General features: G+C 42.9%; 1 protein-coding gene across 4 annotated transcripts in view; it reads left to right on the top strand.

Annotated features, from left to right (window-relative positions):
* Positions 1–3,696: 3,696 nt before the first annotated feature.
* LOC116519636 (Bardet-Biedl syndrome 4 protein-like) overlaps positions 3,697–17,996 on the top strand; it is a 41,710-nt gene continuing 27,410 nt past the window's right edge. Inside the window, exons 1-2 of one of the 4 annotated variants that reach the window (XM_032233622.1) lie at positions 3,697–3,822; positions 11,077–11,128. In XM_032233622.1, the coding sequence (XP_032089513.1) occupies positions 3,799–3,822; positions 11,077–11,128 (76 nt within the window). In that variant the 5' untranslated portion in view covers positions 3,697–3,798. Of the gene's footprint in view, positions 3,823–11,076; positions 11,129–17,996 lie in introns of those variants that run through there. The other 3 variants (XM_032233619.1, XM_032233620.1, XM_032233621.1) reach the window with 3 other exon arrangements.

Genomic DNA, 17,996 nt, shown 5'->3' with positions numbered 1-17,996 from the left:
CATTTGTATTTTTTTTTTTTAAAGAGTGTTCGCTTGCAGTGATTTTGCATCTTCCTTACGCCTTAAGGAAAAACATCTTGGGCAGGTCAACATCTGGAAAACAAACAGATGCTAGACCTCATTGGGATGTATTGCTTTTCACATGCGGCCTAATCTGCCTTTTGCCTTGCTGTAGACCCATAGCCACATCACCTTCCTATCTATTTTTTTTTAATAGTTTTAAATTTTATTTACAAACATGTAAAATACACACACACACAACTTAGGTGTACGCCACATTTACACAATACAATACGAACAGGAGCTTCCTGTTCTTTCTCATAGCAATTGCCAATCGATATATCCTCACCTTATATTGTTTCCTCTTTTATTATATTTCATTTGTATTTCACCATTCTTAACCCTCTTATCTTACTCCTCTGTCTGCTATATTGGCTATTTACCTCTAGTAAGTTTAAACCACTTGGATACATATATATGTGTTAATTCTCCTTAACTACTATTTTTGGGCTTTGTTGTCTTCCTTCATTGATTCTTGTTTCTTTCCTCCATCCACCTATACCATTTATCCCATATCTGGTAGTATTCTGATTCTTCTTTTCCCTGGATTTCTTTAGTTAGTTTGTCCATTTCAGCACAGTCCATAACCTTTCTTATTATTTCATCTTCACTTGGGATTAATTTGTTTTCCATTTCTGGGCAAAGGCAATGATTGCCGCCATAATTATATGTAATATTAAATAATGAATTTCTTTTTTATATTTCACAGTCATTATTCCTAATAAAAAAAAACTTCAGGTTTCCATTCTATTTTAACACCTGTTATTGCCTCTAGCCACTTCGATCCTTTTCCAAAAATTTTTAGCAGCCTCACAGGTCCACCGTAAGTGGTAGCATGTTCCATGTATTGATTCACATTTCCAGAATTTGGGGGAGGTATTTGTTGAGATTTTAGCTAACCTTGTTGGTGCCAGGTGCCATCTGTAAAACATTTTGTACTGGTTTTCCTTGTATGCAACTGATAGTGTCATTTTTAAGTTTGTTCCCCAAATTTTTTTCCCATTTATCCAATTCAATATTATAGCCAAAGTCCTGTGCCCGTTTTATCATTTGTTCTTTCATGATTTCCTCTTCCATTTTATCTACATCTATCTTAACATGATTTTGGAACTGCTTTTCCCCCATCCAATTCAAAAAGCCTGTATTTTCTCAGTGCCTCCAGTTAAGAGGAATTCTCAAGGCTCTCAAAACCTTTTACACCAGCATTGAAAGAATCTGAAGATACCTGTGAACCAGTGACCCTTCACTTCTCTCTTGCCCTGCTTGCAACGCTGTTGAGTTTTGAGAGCTGCCCTTGGATATTTTTAATTTTCAATAGCTAGCAAATTTAACCCTGCCAACGTGATTCATATTGTCCAGGCCTGTTCCCATAGAAACAGCAACATTTTCTTGGGCTGATCGGAATATTGTTTCCGTCGTCCTTGCACGCTGGAACATTTTTAATCACTTCATTAAATAATGAACAAATGCAAATTTTGCAATGGGTGCACTGAATAACAGACCTTCCTGAGCACCACAACCAGGCTTACCAATAGGCATTGTAGGACAGTGTTTTTTTACTGCATCCCGGGTAACCAAGTTCCATTAAATGCTGCTTAATGATGGATGTTTACAATCCAACCTAGAAGAACAGGTTAAGTATGAAGGAAGAAGACAAGCACTTCTACCTCCTAGTTATGCAAGCTCTCCTTTGAACTGTGTGCCCTATTTAAAGCTTGAATGAAGTCAACGCATATATTTTTTCCTCGCAACAGGTGAGGGCTATAAATTTTTGTCCTCCTGCCTCAGACATCCGAGAGTTCTTAATTGTGGTCATCATAAGGAATAAACAAAACCTGAATAGCTGCTTCCGCTTCACTAAATTTGCTGTTTTAATCTTTATAACAATCTATGCAAATCAAAGAGCATGTAAGACTGACTTTCAAACTTGGCCACAACAGTACCTGGGCACAGCAGAAAGACTGTGGCAAAAGAAAATGAAAATAGTCATAGGCACCTTGGGTGTGATGTTAAAACATCTGGAGCACCACTGGAACACCATCACAGCATTGAAGAGATCACCATTGGTCAATTGCCAAAGGCAGCCTTGCTTGGAAACAACTTCCACCCTGCAGCGATATCTTTCGCACCATCAAACGTCCACCTCTGCCTATCCCAGGTCTTTGGGAAGGATTCAATAGATCAGTGGTAGTCAACCTGGTCCCTACCACCCACTAGTGGGCGTTCCAGCTTTCATGGTGGGCGGTAGGGGTTCGCTGTGACTCTTGCTATTTTATAAAGTAAAGTTACTTCCCTACTTTATAAATCACCATTGCTGTGGAACCGGTGGGCGGTTAGAAAATGTTACTACTAACAGAGATACAAAAGTGGGCGGTAGGTATAAAAAGAGCCGAGGTGGCGCAGTGGTTAGGGTGCAGTACTGCAGGCCACTTTAGCTGACTGTGATCTGCAGTTCGGCTGTTCAAATCTCACCGGCTCAAGGTCGACTCAGCCTTCCATCCTTCCGAGGTGGGTGAAATGAGGACCCGGACTGTGGGGGCAAGTTGCTGACTCAATTTGCTAAAAAAAATATATATTGTAAACCGCTTAGAGAGGGCTGAAAGCCCTATGAAGCGGTATATAAGCCTAATAAATAAAATAAATAAATAAAAGGTTGACTGCCCCTGCAATAGATGGTTAAAAATGCCAAATCCAGACTAAACACCAGGTTGACTTCAATACAGAATGAGAATAGAACTGGAAGGGACCTTGGAGGTCTTCTAGTCCAGCCCCTTACTAAAGCAGGAGATCACGCACACGCATACATATGGGAGAGGGTCTCCTGCTTGAACAGAAGGCTGGACTAGAAGACCTCAAAGGTCTCTTCATATATACATAAGGTTGGAATGTTTACAATCCAACCTTATATATATATAAAGCTCTCCAGATGGAGCGATCCCCCCCAAAAGGGCAATTCTAAGACTTTTCAGACTGAAAAAAAAAATATGGAAACTGGCTTCAACCTCAGAAATTTTAGGTACATGGACTTCAACTCCCAGGTTACCAGGTTCAACTCCCAGGGAATTCTGGGAGTTGAAGCCCACCCATCTCAAAAGTTGCCAAGTTTGGAAAAGTGCTTTGAAGGGCATCTCAGTGTTTGTGGCTATAGAAACTCTTGCAAAAGTCTGGAAATCCCAATGCAATTTTTTTTTTAAAGCAATCCTTTTGGCATTTGCAAGGATTTTAGACGGAGCCATAAAAATGCAAAGTAATGCCTATAAAAAAAATCCGATTCCTCAAACGTTAACAGGACGCTCAAAAGGAAAGGCAAAGCGTTTCTATCTTGCAAGGGGATTTTGGATCATTTTTTTTCGTCCCCCCCTCTGGCTGTTCAAAATAGTTCACTCCCTCATATTGCCACCAATCACGGTGGGCGAGTCCAATTCACAAAAACGGGGGGCGGGGAGGAGAAACCTGAAGAAGCCAGCCAACCCTTGGAACCTCCCTTTCCTCGTGCCCGCCCTAATCCAGATCGAGATGCGTGACGTCACTTCCGTTCTCGACGCCGCGGCCCCCTTCAGGGTTCGGAACCGACCTACCCGGAGAGAGGTTACAGCTCAGAGAGACCGGAAGTTCGGGTTACCCTTGGCAACAGGACATCCGGGCCTTCTGTCCTCGGAGTGGAGCGATTACTTCCGGTCCGGCTGGTCACCTAGGCAACGGGGCCTCTTGGTGGAGGCTTGTAGGAGCCGAGGCGCGATGGCGGAGGTGACAGCTCGGCCGGTGAGCGGGATTCTCCGTTCTCCACTGTTGCGCCTCTTTCCCCTTCGCTGAGGGCCGAGGGAGGGCCCTGGAGGGACGGGACCCTTTTGCCCGGGGATTCCGTGGCCTAACTGTGCCTCTCACCCTTTCTACCACCGCCTTCCTGGGCTGCCTCACCCACCAGGCCCTGCCCTGTCCTGCCCTGCTGGGTTCGGGGTGGTTCTGAGTGGGCGGGATCCCGGCTAACTATGGTTTCTTAGTTATAGGCCATGGTTGTATGCCATTCGGCCCATTGTGGCTTTTCCAGCAGACCGTGGCTAGGCAGATTATGTGGGGTGTAGGAGCCTGGAAGGGGGGGGCATATTATGGGGGTCCCAGGCTAGGCAGATTAGTGCTTATATGGGGTGCAAGACCTGGGGGGAAGTTTATGGGGGTCCAGTTGGCAGATTATGTGGGGTGTAGGAGTCGGGGGGCATTTTATGGGGTCTCAGTCTGGGCAGATTAGGGCTTATATGGGGTGCAAGACCTGGGGGGCAGTTTACGGGGGTCCCAGTTGGCAGATTATGTGGGGTGTAGGAGCCTGGAGGGGGGGCATGTTATGGGGTCCCAGGCTGGGCAGATTAGTGCTTATATGGGGTGCAAGACCTGGGAGGGGGATTTTATGGATTCCCTTGATTCCTGTGAGGGTCTCCCTCCTTTTTTCTTTTCCTTTCTCCTCTCTTTACAACACCTGCAAAGACACGCTTCATCTTTGCTTGGTCCCCCTGCCAAGCCCCTCTGTCTTTTAAAAAATTAGCCTTTCCATCTTGTATTTATTTTATTCCACTGGAACCCTCTCTTTAAGCCTACCCTCTGTTTTGGTGGCAGTACAGTACAAAGGAGAAGTATTGATGTGGGGGATTGGCCAACTGGAGAGCTAGTTTGGTGTCGTGGTGAAGGGCCTGTTCCAGAAACCAGGAAACTTGTGACTCATTACAGCCAGAAAAAGTCGTGCCTTCATAACAAAGGTGGGCTTTGGGGCAGATACCTGAAAAGAAGCGTGAACCTCTTGGCTGCACTGTTCTGATTTCTGGATTTTGGCAGCTAATATATAGTAGTCTTTATTTGGTGGAGGAGTGTTTGTTTATTATCATGCGCACATATATAAATTAGTGTCCTGTGGTATCCTAAAAACCAAGTCTTTGGTTTAGGGAAAGGCCAAGGTCTCCTCACTTTCCCTGGAAGGATCTCAACAATTGTTAGTTGCGAAGTCGTGTCCGACCCATCGCGACCCCATGGACAAAGTTTATCCAGGCCTTCCTGTCCTCTATCATCTTCCAGAGTCCATTCAAGCTCATGCCTGCTGCTTTGGTGACTCCATCCAGCCACCTCATTCTCCGCCGTCCCCTTCTTCTTTTGCCCTCCATCATTCCCAGCATGAGGCTCTTCTCCAGGGAGTTCTTCCTTCTCATTAGGTGGCCAAAGTATTTTGAGTTTCATCTTCAGGATCTGGCCTTCTAAAGAGCAGTCAGGGTTGATCTCCTCTAGGACTGACCCAGTTTAATTACCTTGCAGTCCAAGGGACTCGCAGGAGTCTTCTCCAGCACCAGAGTTCAAAGGCTTCAATTCTTTGGCGCTCAGCCTTCCTTATGGTCCAACTTTCACAGCCATCCATTGCAACTGGGAAAACCATCACCTTGACTAGATGCACTTTTGTTGGCAGGGTATATCTCAACAATACTTAAAAATATCTCAACAATGCTTAATGATAAATAAAAAGAAACCATTTTTGCAGTGAAGTCTAGAGATTAAGAAAATGATATAAAATGAAAAAGACACAAGAGTAGGGCATGAGAAGGAAAAGTAGAGCGGAGGTGGCGCAGTGGTTAGGGTGCAGTATTGCAGGCCACTTCAGCTGACTGTTATCTGCAGTTCAGCGGTTCTAATCTCACCGGCTCAAGGTTGACTCAGCCTTCCATCCTTCCGAGGTGGGTAAAATGAGGACCCAGACTGTGGGGGCAATATGCTGACTCTGTAAACCGCTTAGAGAGGGCTGAAAGTCCTACGAAGCGGTATATAAGTCTAACTGCTATTGCTATTGCTAAAGTAGAGACTTTGCATACCATTTCTAGCTACCCTGTTTCCCCAAAAATAAGACCTCCCCGGATAATAAACCCGATTGGGCTTTTGAGCACATGCGCTAGAAGAAACCCTCCCCCCCAAATATTGCAACACAGCAGCAGCCATGAGGTGACCACGCACCTCAAAAATAATAAGACCTCCCCAAAAATAAGCTAAGTGCTTATTTCGGGGGTCAAAAAAAAATAAAACCCTGTCTTATTTTGGGGAAACACAGTATTACATAAATTTCATTTCCCCCCCCCCCCCCCCCACTATCTGATGTAATGATTGCTGGATAATCACCAAAAATGGTTTAAAAAAATCAACTGCTTTCCCATTGTAATACCCAGAAGGGTGATGATAATCTTTTTATTGTTCTCTGGGCTCAGTACTGTACTGTAAAAATTTTAAAAAATCTTCCCTCCCTTTCCCAGTGGTGTTTCAAAAATGATAATACTGTAGTCCATTCTACAATTTCAGAACTTTTACATTTTACTCTGCTGTGAATAAAAAACCAGGCCTTAGTAAAGACAAGATCACACACACACACAAATCCATCTGTACCTTTGCAATTTTTAAACTCTGCTCTCTGTTTATGGCAACCTGGTTTAATACGGAATTTGTTAAAATATTTCTTTCAGTATTTCTTTTCAAAAGACATGACTCATGGATGTGCCTTTTTTTCTTCTGATGGTCACAGTTGGAGAGTGTACTTAGAATCTTGGTTCTTCATGAACACATTCCAGGATTTTTAATAGTTCTTTTAATAAAAGCTCCAGCACAGCATGCTGTCTTTGGCAAAAGAATTGCAATGTAGGAGCCAACTGATTATCTCTTCTGCTTGACTATATTTTGTGCCTCAATAGGAAAGTTTGATATTTTAATTGGAGTAAGATTTTTAGACTGAATTTTTCACTGGAACACCATTCTCATCCAGCATAGTTAATTCGGCATCTCAAGGTATTATGGAAAAAGCTTCAAATTGCTTTTAAAAAAATCTCTCTGTTCATTTGTTCTGTATTACCTTAGAGTACTGTTTAAGTCGGAAGTGCTTAACAGCTATGATTCTGTTGAAATTTAAATGTAAAAATTCCTCTCTGACTACTAAAACACATGGGCTATGAGAAATCGAAGCGTACTGGAAGATATATATATATATACACACACACATACATACACACACACACACACACACACACACTTAAAGTCACAACCCCTGGTATGCCCAAGTATGGGAGGAAGGTCACACTTCCACTCTCTGTCATTAGGCTCGTCACAAGAGACCATCCAGACAGAAACCCAATATTTTTTACTGTTGCCTTTTTTGTTACATTTGTTATATTTATGCTGATAAATAAATAAAGGGAGACTAGTATAGATCTATTTCAAGCTATTTAGCTCTCATCAGCTAGCCATACCCAAGTTTGGGAATCGAACCTGTGCTCCATTCCCTCCCAGGCAGGGAGCTCAAATGGTTAACTCCCTGCCTGGGAGGGAATGGAGCACAGGTTCGATTCCCAATCTTGGGTATGGCTAGCTGATGAGAGCTAAATAGCTTGAAATAGATCTATACTAGTCTCCCTTTATTTATTTATCAGCATAAATATAACATATATATATATATATATAATATAATATATATATATATATATATATATATATATATATATATATATAATAAATAAATAATTGGGGGAAAAAGAAAGAATCAAAGCAACAGTTTACTTAAACAAAGCTTATTCTTGTTTCCAGTGTTTTATCCTAGGTACAAACCCTTTTGCCTGAATTCCAAGCTATTTTGAAATTAATTCTATCTATCTATCTATCTATCTATCTATCTATCTATCTATCTATCTATCTATCTATCTATCTTAATCACAAATGAATATATCTTTTAAAACAGCAACAAACCATAGCAGCATATAAAGTCTTACAAAATCTCACATTTTAGAATAATCTGGGAAACATCCTTTAAATGTTTACTATTGGTTATAAATTTTTATCCCATTCTTTTAATACATAATATTCGGGCCTCTTTTTCCAGCAACAAAAACACTCCTGTGAGGTAGATTGTGTCTGGCCCATCAGGACTTCAGGTGGCTTTTATGCCTAAGGCAGGACTAGAACTCACAGTCTCCTGGTTTTATGCTGGCATCTTACCCACCACACCAAACTAGCCCTTTTAAAAAGTCTTAGAAGAAAGATGGAGTTGCTGCCAGCTAAAATCAGCCCAGGAAAAGAAAATCATGTCATCATAAGCAGTGAAACCTAACTGAAATTGCCCTTTTACGGGTCATCGGCAAGGAATCCAAATGAAAGCATCTAAAGAGACTCTCAGGCACCCAGAAAGTTTGTGCGAGAGGTTGTAAATAAGGCCATTTCCTTTTCATACGCCATACTGCAAGGTTCAACTTTTCTTTGAAAAGAATTCTTCCATTCCCTCAGCTGCCTATTTTTAAGGCTGCCACGAAAAAGGATTTTGCTCTAAAACAGTCTTTGCAAACCAAGCTACAAACCGCAAATGCCTTTGGAGTAGCTGAAGTTGTTTTGTGGTTGACAAGGTGTATTCCCTATGGGTTTTTATTAGGTAAACACTTATATCACCCATAAACCAGTGGTGGGATTCAATTTTTTTTTACTACTGGTTCTGTGGGCATGGCTTGGGTGTGGCATACCTTAGTGGGTATGGCAGGGGAAGGATACCGTAAAATCTCCATTCCCTCGTGATCAGCTGGGACTCCGGTGGCAGAGAATAGATGGGGGCGGGGCCAGCCAGAGGTGGTATTTACCAGTTCTCTGAACTACTCAAAATTTCCGTTACCGGTTCTCCAGAACTGGACAGAACCTGCTGAATACCACCTCTGCTATAAACCTAGCTGATGGTGCCTGTATCGTGTTTCTTATTCTTATCTTATCATGGCCCGCAGCCCACATATCAGCTGATCCAAAGAGGTCCGGAAGTTCTGTCTCTGTTTCTGGCACATTCTTGCCAGCCTAGTATGGCTGGGCCTGCTGCTCATTTTGCGGCCGCCACTAAGAGAAGCAGCGTGGTAGCTAGGGTATGTGGGAGCAGCCTCCGTGAGGCTGTTCCGCATGGATCCCAGGGGCATATGGGGTGCATGGGGCATGTTCCCCCCCCCCCCAGGAAATGGCAGGGACCAGCTGCATTTAAATATTTTAGAGGAGGGCTTATTTTTGGGGGGAGGGCTTATTTTAGCACATGCACTCAAAAGCCAATTGGGCTTATTATCCGGGGAGGTCTTATTTTGTGGGAACAGGGTATTGTTAGAGAAGGGGGTAGAGCTTGTTTATGGGAACTTTGGGGCTAAGGCTAAATCAATTGAACTGAAAAGGAAAACGAGTTTCCTGCTTGCTTTGAGTTAGTGATGTCACTGCCTGTGATTAATATCACCATTTCTTCTCGAAATGGCCAGGCAGGCCTCAACTGAATGCTGAGCCTACAAAGGAAGACTCGCTCACAAAGAGATTAGCGACTCCTTTTTTAACGCTTTGCTTTGAACCTAATCAGCAGTTCTGGCCCTTCTTATATCCCTGGTGTGTCTTCAGCCTTCGGAGGAGAACAGAGGTGGTTTAAAAAAAGCAGCATGCGCTTGCTAAAAGAAATGCAGCTCAGCACCTTGGGCTGTTCTTAAGATGTGTGTGTGTGCGTGCGTTCCCAATTTCCAAATGGGTAGCAGAATTAGGTTGTCGCAGTAACAAACAAGGTCGTGTCCGAAGGCACCTTAATGTCTAAGAATTATATTGTGCCATGATATATATACAAGATGTTATTCGAAGTAATGAAGTCAGAGGCAATGAAATGCAGGAAATATTGGCTGTGACAATTACCTTATTAATAGTTAGGTAATTATCACTCCCTGTGTTCTCGGCATTTCATTTATCTGATCTCATTGTTATCCCCCTCGATGAGTGCTTATAGGTGCCTAGAATGACACTTCGTATATTTAATTACATAGTTGGCAGTTGCTATACATTTATGAATTTTATTAGGAACTTGGTTGTGTATTTGTGAATGTATGGAGAGAGAGAGAGAGAGAGAGATGATGGATGGATGGATGGATGGATGGATGTATATAGATATAAGATATAGATATCTTTTACTTGCTATTTATATGTACACTGTGAGTTTATGTGTCGGAGACAAATTTCTTGTGTGTCCAATCACATTTGGCCAGTAAAGAATTCTATTCTATTCCTATCCCTATCCTATCCTACGTGCATACACACAAACACATGCATACACACACACACACACACACACACGAAAACATGACTTCTGCTCTCCACAATGAAAAAAAACAAAACCCAAAACTTTTCTGGATTTTTTTCATGTCCTTTCTGTTGGTAGCCCCCAGGCAAGAAAAAACACTATTCCACATTTGAAAATTCTGCACCTCGTAATCTTCAGATTTAATAATAACAGAGGGAAGATAGCAAGCAGAAGGGAATTAAATTATTATATTGCTAATGATAGCTAATCAGCTAATACCCAGCCAATGAGCAGCAATTTTGTTGTTAACAGAGAGCATTTCGGTATGTTCTCTTGCAGCGCTTCTAAACATCCATTCTATAGAACTGGCAAGCTGTAGGAAAGAGCCCCCACAATTACTGAGCTTGTGGGTTTGTTTATCTCCCCCCTAAGAAAATAGTCCTGTTTGGAAGGGGATGCTATTTTGGAAAAGGAATCAAAAAGTGATAAGATGGCAAAGTTGGATACAATTTGTAGCCTAATTCAGTTACTGTAATTCAAAGAGTTTCTGCTTCCCAGGAACAAAATTCAAATATGTGAGATATTTAGAAGAGGCAAGATAAAATACAGTCTCATATAGAATGCCATTTGTGTTTGGGAATCGCAGGAGCAAAAGAGTTAAATAACTTTTAAAAAGGCATCAGAATTTAAATATATTAGCTAAATCGGACCTTTGTGTCCAGAGGCAAGTACTACAATGCATTTAAATTCTCACAAAAAAAAAAATCCTAACAAAAAATAGACATGAGAATGGGCTGTTGGCTTTCTCCTCTTTGTTATTTCCTATAGTGGTTTCTATTTTCTGATCTAAAGCTTGGAACTCATGGAGGGTGAATAGGGTGATTTCTTTTAAAGTTTATAATTCTGACATTTGCTACTTTTTTTTTTTTTTAATATTATTTCAGACTGCATCCCTACCAGCAGCAACAGAACTTCCCAGAGGCAGGTCAGGAAGAGGTTTGTTCTGATTTATTTTATTCATTTATTTAGTTAGTTAGTTTGTCAAACCTGTACAAGGTAGCAGGTATAAGTATAAACATTGACATGAACAAAGGAAATGAGTGCAAATAAATAGGGACAGTACGACATGGGTGATAGGCACACTGGTGCGCTTATGCACGCCCCCTTTACGGACCTCTTAGGAATTATATCTCTATAGTTATTTTAGCCATTTTTAACTACTGTCTCCAAGGCGTTCTTTGCAGAAAACACTTCAGCTTAGTAAACTTCAATTAATAATCCCAAATTGGTAATTTAGGGCACAAACTGATTCTAGTTATTCACTGATATTAAACTACAGTTGCCTCAGCTCCCATTAAATGGCCAACTGTGTTTTCCTTAAACAAGAATGCTCATATCGTTTCCTAGGGAAAGCCTAGGCAGTTGAAGACAATGGTGGCACCCTCTTTGATTGTTTTCCTAGTTTGGGGGTCTTCAGGTGACCTAGAGCAGGCATCACCTGGTGGGCCGTAAGAAAATGTTGGTGGTTCGCAAAAAAGTATTTGCATTTTTTTAATATTGCACTAAATCAGAGGTCCTCAAACTACATGGGATGGACACGTGCAATGAATGTTTGTGTTGCTGCAGAGAGTCTCCCCATTCGGAGTGTTTTTGTGTGGCTTGGAGAGGGTCCGCTTCGACCTCCTGGTGTGGGGCTTTGGGTGAAGGCTGGATGGAAGCGCTGCTGGTGGCAAAGAGCCGGAGGGCCTCGTTCCAGTGGGACTGCATCATGGCCTGGAACTGGCTGACCATCTCAGCCTGCTGAGCCTCCAGGCGTCGGTACCCTGGCCTTGCACTCCACAGGTCTTCCCTCTGCTTGGGAAGCCTATGCTCGTAGTCCTCAGTGAGGTGCTTCTTCTGAGCCACTGCCTCGGTCAGATCCAATTTGAACTGAGCTGTTTTGCCAACTCTTTCTCATGGTGGCTGCTTAGCTCCAGCAACTGCTTCCTATTGGGGCCTTAAGGAGCCCGGGTGTGCAGGCGAGGAGAGAGTGGGAAGGGGGGTGGTGGTGAGTAGAGGCTGGTGAGATGCCCCTTGATGTGAGTGACATTGAGTTGGCCATGCCCACCCAGTCACATGACCACCTAGCCACGCCCACCCAGCCGATCATTAGTCAGATCACATTAGTGGTCCCTGGGTTTTAAAATTGGAATGTAGTGGTCTCTGAGGTCTGACCCCTGACCTAGATTTCAAGACCAAGGAGGTAGGGGGTTGGTCATTTAATCTCAGAATACCCACCCAGCCATATGATCCTGAGCTATTTAACCCTTAGTTTTGTGGGTGCTTCGATTAATCTTAATAAGTGGTATTATTGCCAGTATAGTTTTATAGCCATTTATCCACTGAAGTCCATAACTCCTTTAAAGGTCTTGTATTACTCACAACGGTGATGTTACCTAACTGCCCATCCAGTATATTAAAGATGATTTTAATAAATATATATATATATATATATATATATATATATATATATATATATATATGAAGGTTTTAATAAGTAACACAGTGAGATAGATGGGTTTATTGGGCAATAGGATGCAATAGTGCCTGTTTTATCCCTTCATAATGTACGGTACCACAATCGGAAGAGGTGCCATCTCAGTTTTATTTCGAAGCTCAATAGCCTGCTTTGTGCACTGTTTCCAAACAGGCAAAGAAGAACAGAGAAATCTTTCTTTCTGGAATTTATGAGTAATGCAAAGGCAGTTGAGTATTCAGAATAAACTTCCTCCCTTTGAAATAATTCAAACCAAATGTTGCAGGGGGGGAAAAAGAGGGGCGATTCTGCTGTTACAACGTTTTTTGTAGCTTAGCAGCAGCAAGAGCAAATAACTGTGGCTGAAATAGTTTATTGGAAACTGAAGTTGTTGGAAGTAAGCTTGGGAAATGTACTAATCCACTCTTGTCTTCTGGGCATTTGCGGCCTAGAATTTAACTGGTACCAAGTTCTGTAAAAACTTCAGATCACTCGGAGTCTATTTTGCCTTAGAGTTGGAAGGGACCCTAGAGGTCTTCTAGTCTAACCCCCTGCTCAGGCAGGAAACCCTACACCACTTCAGACAAATGGATATCCAACATTTTAAAAACTTCCAGCGTTGGAGCATTCACAAATTCTGGAGGCAAGTTGTTCTACTGATTAATTGTTCTAACTGTCAGGAAATTTCTCCTTAGTTCTAAGTTGCTTCTCTCCTTGATTAGTTTCCATCCATTCCTTCTTGTCCTGACCTCAGGTGCCTTGGAGAATAGCTTGGCTCCCTCTTCTTTGGGGCAGCCCTTGAGAGATTGGAAGACTGCTATCATGTCTCCCCTAGTCCTTCTTTTCATCAAAGTAGACCTACCCAGTTCCTGCAACCATTCTTCATATAATTCAGCCTCCAGTCGCCTCATCCTCTTTGTTGCTCTTCTCTGCACTCTTTTTAGATTCTCAACATCTTTTTTACATTGTAGTGACCAAAACCTGGATGCATTATTAAAGCCTTGCTGTAAGCCATCCAGTACTTCGACCACCGTAGTCAGCCAGTTTCCAACAGGCAATGGAGCAAGCTGGATTCACTTAACGGCCACTGGATTCGCTTAACCTCAGTGATTCGCTTAACAACTGTGGGGACAAAAAAGATCATAGAATCAGTTGCAACTCTTTGTCCACCTGTGGCCTTACTCCCAAGTCGACCCCTGTTCTTTAGCTCTTCCCTTCATCTGGCAGCTCTGCGCATGGGCACACTGGGAACAGGCTCCAGCTGTTCTTCTGCCTCACTGATGTCTGAGTCCGAAGGCAGCTGATAACTGGCATACGGCTCTGGCCCTCTCTCTGCCCTCCGACACAGAGGCCCCATCAGAGCCTTCCCCAGACCCCAGGACTGGCCCAAAAATAAATTAATACCAAGCGAAGTTGAAATAAGGTTATGGACTGTGCCGAAATGGACAAATTAACAAAAGAAATCCAGGGGAGAAAAACATCCCATATTTTCTTTGCTGGATATTTGCAGCGGAAAGAAAAGATGAATGTAAGAGATCGGTCGGAGAACCCAGGATAAGGCAATTAGATGGTGACATTATGCATAAAAGTCTGTGAACGGTTTCAGAGGCCAACGAAAGGATCAGCCGGAAGGATCCGGGGTTTTCAGGCAGATTCATCCCAGGCTTTTTAACTGTACACCGAAGCAGAAGACTCAGTGGAAATTGCTGGTTTGAATTTTCCTCACTGAAAGAAATGCGGAACAGCCGAGCGGAGTAAATCTTTTTCCGATGGAATACGGTTGAGGTACATCGAATTTCCCGCTGGGTTGAACGCAGACACCGTGGATAAAATTATTCATGAGGATGCCTTTTTCTTTTGCTGCGTTTTATTTTTATTCGTTTTTTTTTGTCATAACGTTTCCAGAGCTGCATTTCGTAGCATTTCCCACATCCAACGCGTTAGCAATCCCACCCACCCCGAGAGATTTGGAGCATGCCAAGCGACGACTTCAAAAAAAAGGGCCAACGGTGGTAGGGGATTTTAACTGCTGCCACTTTCGTCTTGCGAGATTGTAGCACAACAAAAAAGTTTTCTGTTATAAAGACCCTCTGGGCCTTTTGAAGCATTGAAGGGTAGAGCCTGCCTGTTTTATAACTCTGTTCCAGTGGAAAGATTAAGACGGTGGCAGATTTCCGTGGAAAACAAATACTGTATGCTTAATGGGCCGGATTGTATACTTTGGAGGTTTATGTTTCCACACAAGCCTTATGAAAGCTGATTAACTTTGTGGAGACTTTGTAAGAATAACCGTTGCGTAGATAAGCACCGCCGTTTATATGATATATATATTTTTAACCCTTCTTTTTTTTAAAACACCATTCAAAGATGTGAAGTTATAAATTGGTCTTAATATTACCGGAACACTCAGACCTAAAGAAGAAGGAAATAAATGTATAATCCTACATGAAATCCTGTTCTTTTTTTCCTTTTTTCCCCCCTGATCTGTTTTGAAACTCTTTAAAATGATTTGTATGCTCCATCTTCTGCCAGAGTAAAACGGCTTTAGATATCGCCCTAAGCCACCATCGCTTTATGGGCTTAATGGGATGTGTGAACGGGAGCCCTGTCAGACGGAAGTAATTCGTCTGGCGGAGAGGGTAGCTCTAACCGTAAGACCACCTGCTCAGTTCGCTTTCAGCCACGGTGGATGTTTCTAAATAATTTCGATACTTGCAAATGCTGCTGTTGGTATAACTGCAGGCAGTCCAGTCCTTGGCTTACGACACAACTGGGACCAGGATTGGAGTTGCTAAGCAAGGCAGCTGTTAAGTGAATTGCACCTAACTTTTTTTTTTGCCACAGCTTGTAAGCAAGTTACCCTAGTCGTTAATAGCAATAGCACTTAAGACTTATATACCGCTTCGCAGGGCTTTACAGCCCTTTCTAAGCGGTTTACAGAGTCAGCATGTTGCCCACCAATAATCCAGGTTCTCATTTTACCCACCTCAGAAGGATGGAAGGCTGAATCAACCTTGAGCCAGTCAGGATCGAACTCCAGACTGTGGGCAGAGTTTGCCTGCAATGCTGCATTCTAACAGGAAGGAGGGAGGGCGGGAGGGAGGGAAGGAAGGAAGGAAGGAAGGAAGGAAGGAAGGAAGATAGCAATAGCACTTAGACTTATATACTGCTTCACAGTGCTTTTACATCCCTCTCTAAGTGGGTTACAGAGCCTCTTGCCTCCAACAATCAGGGTCCTCATTTTACCCACCTCAGAAGGATGCAAGACTGAGTCAACCTTGAGCCTGGTGAGATTCAATCTGCCAAATTGCAGGCAGCCGGCAGTCAGCAGAAGTAGCCTGCAGTACTGCACTCTAACCACTGCGCCACCGTGGATTCAATTAACGACTGGTTCACCCTACTCGTTCATTGAATCATGCGGTCGTTAAGCGAACCCAGCTTCCCCCAAACTGGCTGGAAAGGTCGCACAGGATGCTCGCATGACCCCGGGACACTCCAACCATCGTAAATTCACGACAGTTGCCAGGCGCTCCAAATTTTGATCAAATGATTATGGGGGGGTGCCTTGCGCACTGTAAGTGCGAGGACCGGCCATAAATAACCTTTTTCAGTGCCGCTGTAAATTCCAACAGTTGCTAAACGAATGGGTGTAAGTCGTGAACTACCAATATATTAAGAGATAAATGATTTCTAATAACAGCGGAAAGTCTCCATGCTGTATAAAATCTGGAAAGAAAAAAGAGATTTTGCCATACTGCTTGTTTTCCACTAAGGGGAGATACAGAGTCAGAAAATACCTTCTTTTTCTTTGTTTGCTTAAATGCTCTCTTTCTCTCTCTCTCCCCTCCCTCCTGCTCCCATTTCAATCACACTTTTTGCCTTTCTGGTGTACGGGGACTGTTAATACAGGATAGCGCGATAAATTACAGCTTTGTGTGCAAGCCTCAGAATTGTTTATGACGGGTTTTATTAAACCCAGTTGACTGTAAATAACTGTAAGCCACACAGGTTTATTGTTTGATTTAGAGTTGATTCTGGTGGCTGTTGGGAAGAGGGGAAAAAAGTGTGCAAAGAGAACATTAAGCACGGAGACAATAACAGTGGTTTGGGAATACAGAGATCTCAAAACTACCTGCTCCGCGTTGCTTAGGGGAAGAAATAGGCCTCTAACCTTCGGATACCGTATCTGGATTATGTACAGCGTGATGCAGTTAAGACCCCTCCGGTTAGAGAATTGATTGGGCATCACTGATTAACCTCCACCCTAGGTAAAGGGAACCGCATATAAATCACCCCTTACCAACTGGAACTTTGCAGAAATGTTGTACGGCAACGCCAGTCACCGATCTTTGCCACTTTTAAAGCAGCCAGATATAATATTGGGTACCTTTGTTGATTTTTTCCATTTTCCCTTCTTTTAAGAGAAGCATTGGTTTAACAGAATAACAGAGTTAGAAGGGACCTCGGAGGTCTTCTAGTCCTACCCTCCTGCTTAGGTAGGAAACCCTACACCACTTCAGACAAATGGTTATCTAATCTCTTCTTAAAAACCTCCAGTTTTGGAGCATCCACAACTTCTGGAGGCAAGCCGTTCCAGTGAATCATTGTTCTCACTGTCAGGATATTTCTCCTTCGTTCTAGGTTGCTCCTCTCCTTGATTAGTTCCCATCCATTTGTCTCTTCTGCTGCCCTCAGGTGCTTTGGAGAATAGCTTGACTCCCTCTTCTTTGGGGCAGGCCCAGAGATATTGGAAGACTGCTCTCATGTCATAGTCCTTCTTTCCTGAAAAGAGAACCTATCCAATTCCTGCCATCAGTCTTCGTATGGTTTAGCCTCCGGTCCCTTAATCAGCTTTGTTGCTCTGTTCTGCTCACTTGTGTACACGTCGTGGGAACCAAAGTGGATGCACAATTCCAGCGATTTTAAAATGATGGTCTGCAAAGAAAATGGCAGCCGACATATTGAGATTAAGATTAAGATTTAGTTTATTTGTATGCCGCCCTTCTCCGGGAGGGACTCAGGGCGGCGAACAACTCAAAAGGGGAAAGGGGATACAAACACAATACACGTAATTATTGACATGTTCTCAGTGGTGGGTTTCAAAAAAATTTCGAAGCTACTCTGTGGGTGTGGCCTCCTTTGTGGGAGTGGCTTGCTGGCCATGTGACCTGGTGGGGGTGGCTTGCCAGCCATGTTTTCTTTCTCTCTCTCTCCCCCCCCCCACTCTCTCTCTCCTTCCTTTGTCTCTCTGTCCCTTTTTCCTTTTTTTCTTTCATCTCTCACTCTTTCTTTCTTTCTTCTTTCTCTTTCTCTCTCTGTGTAAGTCTGCCTGTCTGTGTGTGTGTGTGT

This window comes from Thamnophis elegans, chromosome 16 (genome assembly GCF_009769535.1).
Source record: "Thamnophis elegans isolate rThaEle1 chromosome 16, rThaEle1.pri, whole genome shotgun sequence".
NCBI lineage: Eukaryota > Metazoa > Chordata > Lepidosauria > Squamata > Colubridae > Thamnophis > Thamnophis elegans.
Note: the sequence above shows the minus strand (reverse complement) of the source record. Positions and strands in the feature narration are given on the sequence as shown.